The following is a 13,931-nucleotide window of genomic DNA, read 5'->3' as shown; positions in this document are numbered from 1 at the left end:
TCTAAATAATGGCATAAAGTAAGGCATACTGTTGGTTAGTAAATGGCTGACCAACAGGTAGTTGAACCGGCGCCTTTGTTAAAACGACGTCTCAGATGAAGAGGCTATGCCTACGTCCGCCTTCCACGCTTCCTGTTTTTTAAGTGGGGCCCTCACACGCTTCTGCCTCCCGCCGCTGAGCTGGTTCGAGCCGGTCGAGTCTACTTCTTCAAATTTCCATGAGTACGTGGTTTGCTGAAGGGTGCTTTTTATAAATACAAGGATCATTCTTGAAACTCCAGGGGAAAGTAATTATAAAGAAATTCTACTGTCTGATTTATAAAAATTAATATATATACAAAAAAATTAAGTGGCATTTAGTGATGTTCAATAACACAGAAAACAATCCTAGCTAAACAGACTTATAAATAGGTACTGAGATGTAAATAGCAATAAGCTAAGATCAATGAGTTACGTAAATTAAAGAGTTACTTAAATACAAACCAATTGTTGTTAAACATCCAAAGCTTCAAGAGCATTTGGAACAGAACGCAACCAAGTGCTGTTTTTAAAAATTGTCGACGGTCGGTTGCATCGTCAAGCATTGTACTGTGAGCTCACGAAATGAGAGAAAATCATCTACAGAGGAATGAAGTGATGAAAGGTGAAGCATTACAGGGGAATGATGGACATGTTAGCAGCAATGAATATTTAAGGGTATAATAAAGAAGGTTACAAAGGAAACAAAAGAAAAAAAGAGATGCGTAAAACCCAGAAAATAACAAACAAAATATAAAAAATGGAATAACGAGGGTGGCTAAAATAAAGCGTGGAAAGAATTTCCACATATATATGTAATAATGGGAATAACTAGAATAGAGCGTGGAAAGAATTTCCACAAATCCATCTATGACTTCCGGGTTGTCTACTTTCTCTAAGAATCCCAAAATTGAATACTCACTAAAGATTTTGGAATACTGTTCATAAAATTTTCGAAGAGCTGCAAAATATTTGGAAAGTGGCTTCAACTTTACTGCAGTCATATGAGGTAAGAAAACTTTCCTTTAAAAATTGCTCGTTGATAGTATGTTTTCATTCTTACCTTCTGACATGTAGCCCAAGCTTATTGCTTCTTCCGTACCATTCTGAAATAGCATACCTCCATATGCCGAAATTCCTTGGCATTGTAGCCTATAGTGGCAGTTCTTTTTTTTTATATATTATTTCAAGAGAAAAAATAACTTTCTAAAAGCCAACTTCTGATTTAGTATTGAGAAAAAATTTCCAATTGTATTCAAGATATTAAAAATTTTCCAGTAGACTGTTCAGTTTGTGTTTCCCTTGCGATGTAATAGGTTGGCTAGGAGTAGAAAATAGTGAAAATTTTAATCTATTTAAAAAAACATGTCAAAATTGGCTGACCTAAGATAAAGTCCAAGTCATAAGAGATAATACAAGTTGTTTTCCTCTTTCAAATTGTATTATACATAACTTTAGCAAAATTTAAAACAGCGAAACACTGCAACAGACGGGGAGACCAACCGTCTCGGTGTCCCTTCATAGCTCTTCGCTGTCTATTCCATCGCACCTGTGCACTAGTGCGCTCAATTTTACCTTCACTCAGCCACAGGCATTACTTGATACACTCTCACGCGGTACGCTTGTGCCGTCCGGAAATTTCCCTTTTCGCTTATTTTTGCTTTTGTTTTTCAACATAGTATTTTTTTTTCTTAAAGCGCATCACTTTCATTTCCTTCTTAAGCCAGAAACACAAATTTGAAACAATTCAGAACGGGAGACATTTAAAACATTTGAAGAAATGTTCACATAAATGTGGAATGAGTTTATTGTGTACAAGACACCTGTGTTAGCACCTGGATACTGTGGACTTATATATAGTTCGTATTAAATCGATGATGAAACAAACCACGGAAGGGACAGTAGTAAGTTGAAAGCTACAAGTTACCAAGGGGAGAAGGAAAGTCGATGCGCACCGACGACGTGAACACTACATCAGTCAGGCGAACAAGGGGAGAGAGAGAGAGAGAGAAAGAAAGAAAGACTAATTATATCGTGTTGTACTCGCAACTATCAATCAGTCCACTGAGCTCTGTGAGTAAGTTGAGAAGTCGATGTATGGTCAGTTCGCCATTCAACCATCCAAGACTAACAACGGTGACTATATCAACGGAAATATGAATGAGCCTCAAGTTATGACAGTAGGGGTGAGTTGAAACAGATTTCTCAGATTAAATGTAAGTTTTGTTTCTGTCAATACTGTATTTCTAAATATTTTTTTTTCAAATATTGCCATTGCTTCAAGTTAAAAACCTGTGTAATATCACCACCCTTTTTTAGCGCTTTCTATTTAATGGAGAGACTTATCTCTCCCAAGACTTCACGTTTCTGTTTAGGGGTTTAGAAACATCTGAATTGGTCCGAATGGATCAACATTTTCCTCAAAATTATATTAATGAAGTTGTTACAAAGTCCAAACTAGGAAATAATAATGAACTTTGTCGATTCTTAAAATATATTTAATAACTGAATAGGTTATAAATCCGTTTGACACATTAGAAAATAGATTGAAACATTGCTAATGGAAACACGTGTAAATTATTCTAGTAAGAGAGCATTGCCTCTCATTCTCTAATGGCACTGTTGCCCACGCACGCGCACACACACATAAGCACACACACTCATCAACGCCAAAAACAGAGTGATGAGTTTATTAAAGAGCAAGTGTCGTGAGCGAGTGCCTTCTCTCACTTTCTCTTTCGCTTTTTCCTGCAACCCGATTTTAATCAAGAGAGATTAGACTTGGATCATTACTTCAAGCACAAAAACACTAAGATATTATAATAAAGGAAAAAAATATTAATCAAGTATATCATGAAAATAGATAAAAATACATATAAATTAATGACATTAAAAAGACCAGATTATATTGCTTGGTGATATGGGACAATCATGAAACTTCATGACATTTTATGGATTTATTGGTCACGAACATAAATAATTAGGATTACCCTCGAAAATCTTGCTTGTCGCAGCATGTTAGAATAATCTTTACAAAGTAGATATATAATACTGAGTGTCATTCCGACATAAATGGGACTTTGTTCACTGACTCATTTACATGAGATTAAAAACAATTAAACATATCGTAAGCATGAGCAAATCACAGAAAGCCAAGACGTTTCTTATTAGCATTTATAAGCGGAATCAATTTTTTTTTTGTGAGAGAAATTCATCATACAACCTACATACTGTGATAGTTCTATGAATGGTGTAATTGCTAATTATAGAAATTAAAGGTTGTCAAAATGCTGGCCTTAATCAATCTAAACACTCCTTAACTTTGATCAATCTCTTCTTAGAAACCTTTGTTCTTGTACGCAAGGATCAATTGTTATGTATGCGCTTTCAGATATCAAATGATATAGAAAATTACCTGGAATAACCTTCTAAAAGGAAATATATCTCTTTTTTGGGGGGTAATAGAGATTATTATTATTATTATTATTATTATTATTATTATTATTATTATTATTACTACTACTACTACTTTCTAAGCTACAACCTAGTTGGAAAAGCATGATGCTATAATCCCAGTGGCTTCAACAGGGAAAATAGCCCAGTGAGGAAAGGAAATAAGGAAATAATAGAAGTAATAAACAATTAAGATAAAATATTTTAAGAATAGTAAGAACACTAAAATGAATATTTAGTATATAAACTATGAAAACTAACAAAATAAGAGGAAGAGAAATAAGATAGAATATTGTGCCCGAGTGTACCCTCGAGCAAGAGAGCTCTAACCCAAGACAGTGGAAGACCATGGTACAGAGGCTAAGGCACCACCCAAGACTAGAGAACAATGGTTTAATTTTGGAGTATCCTTTTCCTAGAAGAGCTGCTTACCATCGCTAAAGAGTCTCTTCTACCTTTACCAAAAGGAAAGTAGCCGCTGAACAATTACAGGGCAGTAGTTAACACCTTGAGAGAAGAATTGTTTGGTAATCTCAGTGTTGTCAAGTCAAGTGTATGAAGACAGGAGAATGTGTAAATAATAGGCCAGACTATTCGGTGTCTGTGTAGGCAAAGGGAAAATGAACCGTAACCAGTCAAAGGACCCAATAACCCTCTACCGGTAGTATCTCAACGGGTGGTTGGTGCCCTAGCCAACCTACTACCTAAAAAATAGAGGTTAAGCAAACACTTTACAAACAAAAATTCTTAAATACCTGAGTTAGGAGGATTACATCTCGATGATAGTCATTCTCTAAAGTAGAACAAATCTAGGCATTGTTGTGATATGGACCCAAAATATATTCGAAGATGAATTTTTGGGAAGAGACTTGGATTGGCGGAATTTTTAGGAGGGAAAGTAAGGGTTCGCGATTTCGGAATTATGGCTCGGCCCTTGCGGTTGGAGGGAGTAGAGTGTTTATCAACGTGAAGACCAAAAACATTTCGTAAAATAGTTTTAAGCAAAGTGAGAGCTACAAAAGACAACGTAGAAAGATTTAATGCGCCTGTGGTATTTATGGAGAAAAAACTGTTAGACTTTATACATCTGTTTGTAGAATAATTCCATGAGATATATGTTGGCAGTGTTTATAATTCTGTTTAAATATTTGATTATTAAAAACGTTTGATATCAAAAGAAAACTGGCCACGATTATGCTTAGGCAAGGGAAAATAGTGATAAGATTAAAATAATTTATGAGCTCATTCAGAGTTGGTATAAAAGTGACTGGAAGGGATCTCAAGAAGGTGAATACATGACTATATATGTAATATTATATCATTATAGTTGAATTACAAATGGTAGTTGCAGCGAGAGGTAAATATGGCCTGCCGCTGCCACAAAAGAAGAGGTTGAAGGAAGAAAGGTCTGCAAGTGAGGATAAAACAGAATTGGAAAGATTCCTGAATTGTCTCTTTTAAATTTAATCATTCTTTAAATCTGAAAATGGCTGCCAATTATGTAATAGCTAAATGGTTATTATTATTATTATTATTATTATTATTATTATTATTATTATTATTATTATTTTCAAATTGAAAGAATGTAGAAGTAACAACGGGAAGAACATTGTGGAGAGTTTTCATTCAAATTAGAAATATTCGACCAGATGATCAAAATAAAGTTCACTAGAACTAAAAAAGGAGTGGGAACCTTTTTCTGACATGAGAAAGGTTCGCCCAAAATTACCAGAAATAGAGATATTGAAACCAGACAGGGATAGGGAAAAAAGATTCGAGTGAAAATATTTAGCCATAGGACACAAATAAGATTTACTAAAAGCGGAAGAGAAATGAGGAACTTTCCCCCAAATAAAAAAAGATTAGGACACATGACCTGAATTAGGGCTTTTAAAAACTGGAAGAGAGATGGGGCATATTCTCTCAATAAGAAAGATTTGTCAAAATAAGCACAATAAGAGTTACTTAAAAAGGAAGAGAGATATTCGACAAAGTTATTTTAAACAGGAGTAGGCATATGGGAATGGCTCTCTCGAATGAAACGATTCGGCCAAAGGATCCGAGTGAGACTTGCTCGGAACTAAGAGAGAGAGAGAGAGAGAGAGAGAGAGAGAGAGAGAGAGAGAGAGAGAGAGAGAGAGAGAGAGAGAGAGAGAGAGAATATTCTCGAATATAGCAAAGACTGAACCAAATAACTCGATACATAGCTACTAAAAACAGAAGTATACCAGCTAGATTAAATTACCAAACATTTATGCTGAAATAATCAAGAAAAGAGGGAAGATTAATTTTTCGTTGATTTACTACTAAAATCGAAATTTTAAAGAATTAAATGAAAATATGGTTCAGTCGCATACAGTATATATATTTTGAAAGCCGTTTTGTGTTCATTGTCAACAGCGTCTTGGAGAGTATACAATATTGAATAATGTCATTTTAAGAAATACGCGAAAACAACCTGATCTTGATGAAGGAAACAGACATTTACAGGCTCGGTCTCAGAACAACCCTTTTGGAGCACCCGAACAGGGCTGGAGCTTCAGTCACGGATTTGGCAACGGTGACCTTGTTTCCACGCAACTTTTTCCCTGTCCGAAGGCCAGCAGCTATTCACCCACTTGTCAGACATAGCCCCGTTAATACGTAGGTTTATGCGTAAATCAGTGAATTAACATTATTCTGAATCCATCCCCCAACTTCAAAATGCCACAGCATTCCAAAGACAACACATTAGACTGTCGTGTTCCTCAACTTACAGATGTTTTTTGGGAATAGGCAAAATGAATCCTGGAGCGTAACATCCGGTGTCTAAAACATGTTTGTGATTGTGTGAAAACTCGGTAAACGGGAAAAATGTGTTTTAAACGTAATACAAGAATACAGATTATGAATAGAAGTAGAATATAAAAGTAATGCGAAATAAAAAGGAAAATGGAGCAGGGCGAGGGTAGTTTGTAACTTTTCCTCATCTATGTTGCAGATCACGTTAAGATTATTGATGAAATACTACATTACGCGATAATCGTCTTCAGATACAACGAACGCATTAATTCCCATGTGGTTTATGAAACAGTTATCAGTTATCTCTCGTAACTTTCCCTCAGTATTTTAGGGAGTTTGGGCACACTAGAGTCAGTAGTTATTTATCCCTGATAAAAATCAAAGACGCATATACCACACTTAAGAATTTTTATTTATTTGAGATTGTAGAGATCGAAATTTTTTCGGTAATCATCTTGAAGATTTGTGTTTATTTAAGCAAAAGGTTGAATATATCCAATAAATTGTAAGACTAATTGATGTGAGAGAGAGAGAGAGAGAGAGAGAGAGAGAGAGAGAGAGAGAGAGAGAGAGAGAGAGAGAGAGAGAGATTAGTCCTCTTGAGTATTCCATAGCGTAAGGAAGCGTCATTACATTTCTGTTGATATTTTGATGCAAGCTGTGGCGCCTATTCGACTGAATATTGGGGTTCCCAGTGAGCCCTCTAGTAATGGAGGGAGGCTGGAAACGGGAACGGAGTTAATATGTCAGCCTTCTATCCTCATACGTCATATTTACATATCATTTAAAGCCATATATCCTCATACACTTTTTGACTATTCTAAAGATATTGCGTCGATCGTACTGTACATGAAAATCGACTATCGGGGCGGTGAGCGATGCTCGCCAAAGGTTTACCTGTTAATCATCCAATTTGCTCTCTATCGCTTTCACAACAAAAAGAAACAACTGTTAATCCAGCAATAAAATTTTCCCTTGAGTGTGTCTGAGTGGTTATACACACACACACACACACACACACATATATATATATATATATATATATATATATATATATATATATATATATATATATATATATATATATGAGTGTGTCTGAGTGATTATATACACACACACACACACACACACACACATATATATATATATATATATATATATATATATATATATATATATATATATATATATATATATATATATGTGTGTGTATATATATATATATATATATATATATATATATATATATATATATATATATATATATATATATATATATGTGTGTGTGTGTGTGTGTGTGTGTGTGTGTGTATAACCACTCAGACACACTCAAGGGAAATGTTACGTCATGCATGATGATTACGGGACTATTGTGTGGCGCAATTGTTTCATTGTGTGAATGGCCTCAAAATCTAACAATTCTCTGCAGTCGTTAGTTGCACTGTTCATTCTAAATGTCTGGCTTTACAAAGCAGCCTCGGAATCATTTCGAGCACTACAGAAAGTCTGCAAGGATACTGTTTGGATAGAACTCAGCACTTAATTCATTTAACTAAGAGAACATTTATTTCAACGCCTTCCTGGTATGATCTTAATCAAGATATCTTCTGACGCCAATTAGGGGGGAGGGGGGAGGGAAGCACTGGGAGATCTGTTCTCATTTAAGGGGAGCAACGCCGTTATCCGGAGCTTGTTATCCTTGAATGAACTTTGTTATTTATCATTAATATATATTCGATAACCGTTGGTCGCGAGGGATTCACTTCTTGCTCAAGGAGTTTTCACCTTTTGTTGGGCTGCATACACATTTCTCTTCCCTTTTCCTCCTATCCTACTTCTTCCCTCTTTTTTTCCAAAAGACTTTCATCGCTCCTCCTTATGTTTCCCCGAGCTTCTCTTATCGAAAAGAATAAGATAATACGTGTAAACATAACACCTGCATATTAACGCCTGCAATTTGTATCAAAATACTCTTTTTACTTGTGAATATACTTGCCTCTCCGTATTCATTTAACAGGAAAGTTGATAGTATAGACAGAATAAATCGGAGTAGAGGGCTGAATAAACTGTACCTCTCCAAGGACGCAATAACCTTTTGAATCATTCTTGTCATGATCGAACGTCGTAAGTACGAAAATGATGTTTTGCTACTTATCGGCAGGATTCAAGGAAAATAGCCTTAAGTAACGCAACGGCTGTAAAATGGACCGTAACAAAATTACATAAGTCTAACCAGAAGAGATTTTTTTCTGTGAAAAGTAGGCCTACTGCTAAGGATTGCTTTACCTTTGCTGTTTTCATTAAGGTTTAATTTTTTATAACAATAGAAAGTAATAAATTCTTTTTCCGATTTTTCTCATTTCTCCTACTTAATCCGGCGTCGGAGTCCACGTTTTTAAAATTGAAAAATATTTGACTGTATGAATTGGGATACGTATAAAAATATATTGGATATGAAATGAACAGCGAATACAAAGCCCGACGTAAAATGACGTTAAGGCCAAAACATCACCGTGTCCATAATTGTTGATGTGACTTGTCGATTGTCAGTCATGGGAAACCAGTGGAACACTACACTACAGTAGGTGCTCATGTACGGACAGAGTGCAGCGTTAATGGGGCCTCAGCCATGTTGGCCATGAAGCACTTTTGGGGTCCAAGGACATCCCACGGAAGTGACGTCAAAGCGTGATTCCTGCAGATAATCACGTCGTTCTACTTTTCTTATTGATGTTATTATGTCTACATTACCCAAAAGGTCCTTTATAACCATTGCCTTTCACGCCCCCCCCCCCCCCCCCCCTCCCAAAGGATTTCAGTTAACCACTGTTCGCTTTTCAGTCGAGAGAGAATATCTTTTAAAATTATTATTAACAACCCTCGTACTCTTAATCATTCAAGCAGTCAAAAACCATCCTACCATTAGTTGAAATCGGTTGTTCCAAAAACGCACAATAATTATTACACAAACATATATATATATATATATATATATATATATATATATATATATATATATATATATACATATATATACATAGATAGATAGATATATATATGGATATATATATATATATATATATATATATATATATATATATATATATATATATATATATATATATATATATATATATATATATATATACTGTATGTATATATATATATATATATATATATATATATATATATATATCTATGTATATATATACTGTATATATATATATATATATATATATATATATATATATATATATATATATATATATATATATATATATATATATATATATATATATTCTTACGAAGGTGATCTGGTGTAGAATGAATAAGTTAATCAGGGATTTTATTTATGTTTTCATATGTACATTGAAGAGGTGAATAGCCAGCTCTTAAGTTGAGTTCCTCTCATGTAGGTATAAGTTTATTATGTAAATTACTTAAGTCTTTCGTTGTTAATTTCATTATATTGTTCATTCAAGTCGGTATATGTGAATTTAAGTAATTTTTTCAAGAATTAACTTATCATTTCACGGATTTTGTTACGAAGTCTTAAGTAATCTCATCAAGAGTGTTATATGATCCATACAAAATGTTAACAAGGGCTTATGTAAATGTTTTTTTTATATTTGTATGAGGTATTGCACCATGTTTGTGAGAAAATACTCAATTCTTATATTTGCCATGTGTTTTGGAAGGTTTTTGAAAACCCTAGGGTTAGAATTTATCTTTTTTTTTTATTTCGAGGACAAAGGTGGGCAGAGCTAGCTGAGAGAGAGAGAGTCATTTCCTTGTGCATTGGTATGCGTCCGAGAGTTGCCTGAAAGCAAGATTTACCCCACTAAATTTTTATCTAGTTGATAACTGGTGGCGCTTGAGGCCGGCCACCAAGCCACGAGAATAATCTATTAGAATATTCGAGAAGTAGCCTCTAGTGTGTTCTCTCCAAAGGGATTTTGTGCCCTAAAGTAAATCGTGTTTTGAAACGATATGAAAGATGTCAAAGGGGATTTTAAATTTATTGTGTTGTGTTGAGAGTTGTTATTGTGTAAATTTATTTTTAACTGGCCATGTGCAAGTAAAATACATGAAGTTAGTAAGTTTATCAGTTACTTTATGTAAGTTCTTTAAGAGTTCAAGCATTATAGTGTAATTATTTCGTTTGTCTTAGTCTAAGGTTTAATTGAGATTTAATTTCAAGTCAAGTGATTATATAATTTTTAGAGTATAAACATTCTTTTTGTCTTATTATAAGTTTTGTCCGGACTAAATGTTTCGAGTGATTTAATTTTTTATGTAAATTCTTTTCAAAGTGTTGCAATTCATAAAGAATACATTTATTTTTGTAAAGAGTGTATTATTTCAATCACCAGTGTTTATTTCATACTCGCTCGTATCCTGTTAATGAATCGAAGTAAGAAGTGGTTTGAATAGATTGTAATAATAATTACCCAATTTTGTTTTGAGTGTACTTAAGTGTCCTTTGGATATTCAGTTTTTTTTATATATTACTGTCTGGGAGTTATATAATCGTCTCAGAACACGGTTATTAATATTTTCAAGTGTAACGGATTTAATGTAAAAACAAACAGGTGAGTTTGGAACTCAAGAGGGTTGTGTAGCTTTCCAGCCGTAATATATGTAATATTATATTTTTGGTTCCCAGACCTAGGACCATAGTAATATATATATATTTTTGGTGCCCAGACCCTTAGGATCGAACGAGTCTGTTTTAAATATTAGGGATAACAGGGCAGTGTTTTGATTAAAGGTTTGAACAGTACAGTATTCATAGAACTTTGTGTATTGTTAGAATATATTTTTGGAGAGGTACTAAATATTGTAAAGTACAAGATGACACAGTTTAATAATATCCAAGAGCTCTTGAATAACCCAAATGTTCAGGAATTGTCAGAAACTTATGTAACTAAAGCTCAGTGGCTCTCTATTTTAATGGCATGTTGTGGCCATGCAACGAATGGCATGATTAAAGCCCAAATCAAGTGTCTAGCTTTAGAAGTGTTGATAAACTCGGGGAAATTGTCGAAGAAGATATTGTAACAGCGTGAACTGTTGTAGGAGGCTAAAGAAGAATTTGTAGCAAAGCAAGAACCAGTTAACCCACAAACTGAGGGCATGAAAGCAGAAAGGGATGTTTAAGCTGAGATTCGACGAATTGCAGAGGAGGAAAATTTAATTAAGTTGAAGATGATGACAGAACGGGAAGAAGACAGAGAAGCAGCACGACATATGAAGGAATTGGAACTATTGAATGCTCGTGCAAGGTTGGCCACTCAGATATTCGATGTGGCAAATGCACAGGTGTTGATCCCAAAATTCGGAGATGAAGCTCCTGACAAGTATTCATAGAACTTTGTGTATTGTTAGAATATATTTTTGGAGAGGTACTAAATATTGTAAAGTACAAGATGACACAGTTTAATAATATCCAAGAGCTCTTGAATAACCCAAATGTTCAGGAATTGTCAGAAACTTATGTAACTAAAGCTCAGTGGCTCTCTATTTTAATGGCATGTGGTGGCCATGCAACGAATGGCATGATTAAAGCCCAAATCAAGTGTCTAGCTTTAGAAGTGTTGATAAACTCGGGGAAATTGTCGAAGAAGATATTGTAACAGCGTGAACTGTTGTAGGAGGCTAAAGAAGAATTTGTAGCAAAGCAAGAACCAGTTAACCCACAAACTGAGGGCATGAAAGCAGAAAGGGATGTTTAAGCTGAGATTCGACGAATTGCAGAGGAGGAAAATTTAATTAGGTTGAAGATGATGACAGAACGGGAAGAAGACAGAGAAGCAGCACGACATATGAAGGAATTGGAACTATTGAATGCTCGTGCAAGGTTGGCCACTCAGATATTCGATGTGGCAAATGCACAGGTGTTGATCCCAAAATTCGGAGATGAAGCTCCTGACAAGTTCTTTGATCATTTTGAAATGGTCGCGTCGATGATGGAATGGCCAGAAGGCAAATGGCCTGTATTAATGCAGAGCATACGTAATGGGAAAGGCCACAGTGCTTATTTATCCTTATCTCAGGACCAGAGAAAGGAGTATCAAGAAGTAAAAAGGAGTGTGCTGCAGGTGTACCAGATGACCCCTTAATATTGTGAGGAGAATTTCTGAAGTTTGGGGAAGGACGGGGAAATGCCTTACCTGGATTACGCTTATAAGATACGACGATGTTTTAAAAGATGGACAAAGGCTAACGTAAGAGAGATGGCTGCTTTAGAGGAATTGATAGTACTGGAACAATATCTACAAGGATTTCCTGAACATATTCAAATGTACTGGAGAGAGAGAAAGAGGTGAAGAAACTTGATAAAGCCACTTCGCTGAGTGAATATTATAATATTATCAGTCATAAACCCTCCTCGGACATGAAGTTTCAACCATTGCTCCGACCAAGTGTCAAGTATTCACCAAACCATGAAAACCAGTTCAGTAATAACTACATGAACAAGTTCAACAGTTACAACGGAAGTAGCACTGGTACTGTTCCTAAGCAGAATGTGATAGTACCACAGCAACAATCGTCGAATCGTCCTCCTTCAAGTATCCTGAAAGACCTATGAAAGGTTAATACTGTCTGCTTTAAGTGTGGCAATAGAGGCCATATTAGTAAGGCATGTTGGTCGAACCAACAGAAAGCAGTTACCCAAGTGACTAAGGATAATTCAACGTCACAGAATGCGAAGATGTAGAAACAATCAGGAAAGGTCGAAGAGGGAAATAAACCAGCCAACGTTTATACAATGAACAGCGTGGATACCTTTATACCATATATTTATGAAGGTATGTTAGCAGCAATAGACAGGAGTGAGCAAATCCCGGTCAAGATATTGCGCGACACAGGTTGTAAGCATAGTGTGGTGAGACGAGGAATACACCTGTTGGTGGAACAGTCTCTGACAGGAGACTTGGTTATTTTGAAGGGAATGGGAGGTGGAGAGGTTACCCTTATTTGCCGTTTGGAACTGCCATGCGAGTTGGTGACAGGTAATTTTGATTTTGCGGTAAAGGATTCATTGGTTGTCGAAAGATTAGACGTCCTGCTGGGTAATGAGGTTGGTGGAGCGCTGTGTGTGCTTTGTTTCATTGCAACGGAGAAACCATTGAAGTATGGTCCTACGACTGAACTCGAGAAGGACTACCCGTATCTGTTTCCTAGTTTTGTGATGATTATGAGTATGACGAAGAAAGTGGCTGAAAAAGAAGAAAAAGAAATCGAAGGAGCGATGAACTTGAAGGATTTGTTTTCTGAAGGAGAGGATTCCCTTGATGGTACGCAAGACGAGAACTCCCGAGGAAGCCCGTGCAAAGAGGAACAACAGATGAGTGGACAAGAGAACAAAGTGGAAATGGACCTGGATGAAATAGAAAACTCAGCGTTAGAAGTAGGACAAGTGAGTAAAAAAAGGCTGATAGGATTGCAACAGAAGGATGCAATGTTAACAGAGTTATTGCACCGTGTGGTGGATAAGAAGGAAGCACAGCAGTCTCTGGCCTGTTATTATGTTAAGGATGGGTTGCTTATGAGGAAGCATAGACTCGTCGATATCCCTGGGAATGCCGAATGAGCGATATATCGTCAGATATTAATTCCTGCACTGTTGAGAAGACAGATGATCGCCATATCGCACGAGACGGGACACATAGGAA

At 35.6% G+C, this 13,931-nt stretch overlaps 1 protein-coding gene across 3 annotated transcripts in view; it reads left to right on the top strand.

Moving 5' to 3' along the window:
• The first annotated feature begins 1,599 nt into the window (after positions 1-1,599).
• Positions 1,600-13,931, top strand: part of LOC137652554 (ninjurin-1-like) — an 83,418-nt gene continuing 71,086 nt past the window's right edge. For all 3 annotated transcript variants that reach the window (XM_068386042.1, XM_068386044.1, XM_068386043.1), the window contains exon 1: positions 1,600-2,204. In XM_068386042.1, coding sequence (XP_068242143.1) covers positions 2,112-2,204 — 93 coding nt within the window. In that variant the 5' untranslated portion in view covers positions 1,600-2,111. The remainder of the gene's footprint in view (positions 2,205-13,931) is intronic.

Source organism: Palaemon carinicauda, chromosome 13, assembly GCF_036898095.1.
Source record: "Palaemon carinicauda isolate YSFRI2023 chromosome 13, ASM3689809v2, whole genome shotgun sequence".
Lineage (NCBI taxonomy): Eukaryota > Metazoa > Arthropoda > Malacostraca > Decapoda > Palaemonidae > Palaemon > Palaemon carinicauda.
This window is presented reverse-complemented; position numbering and strand designations above follow the sequence as displayed.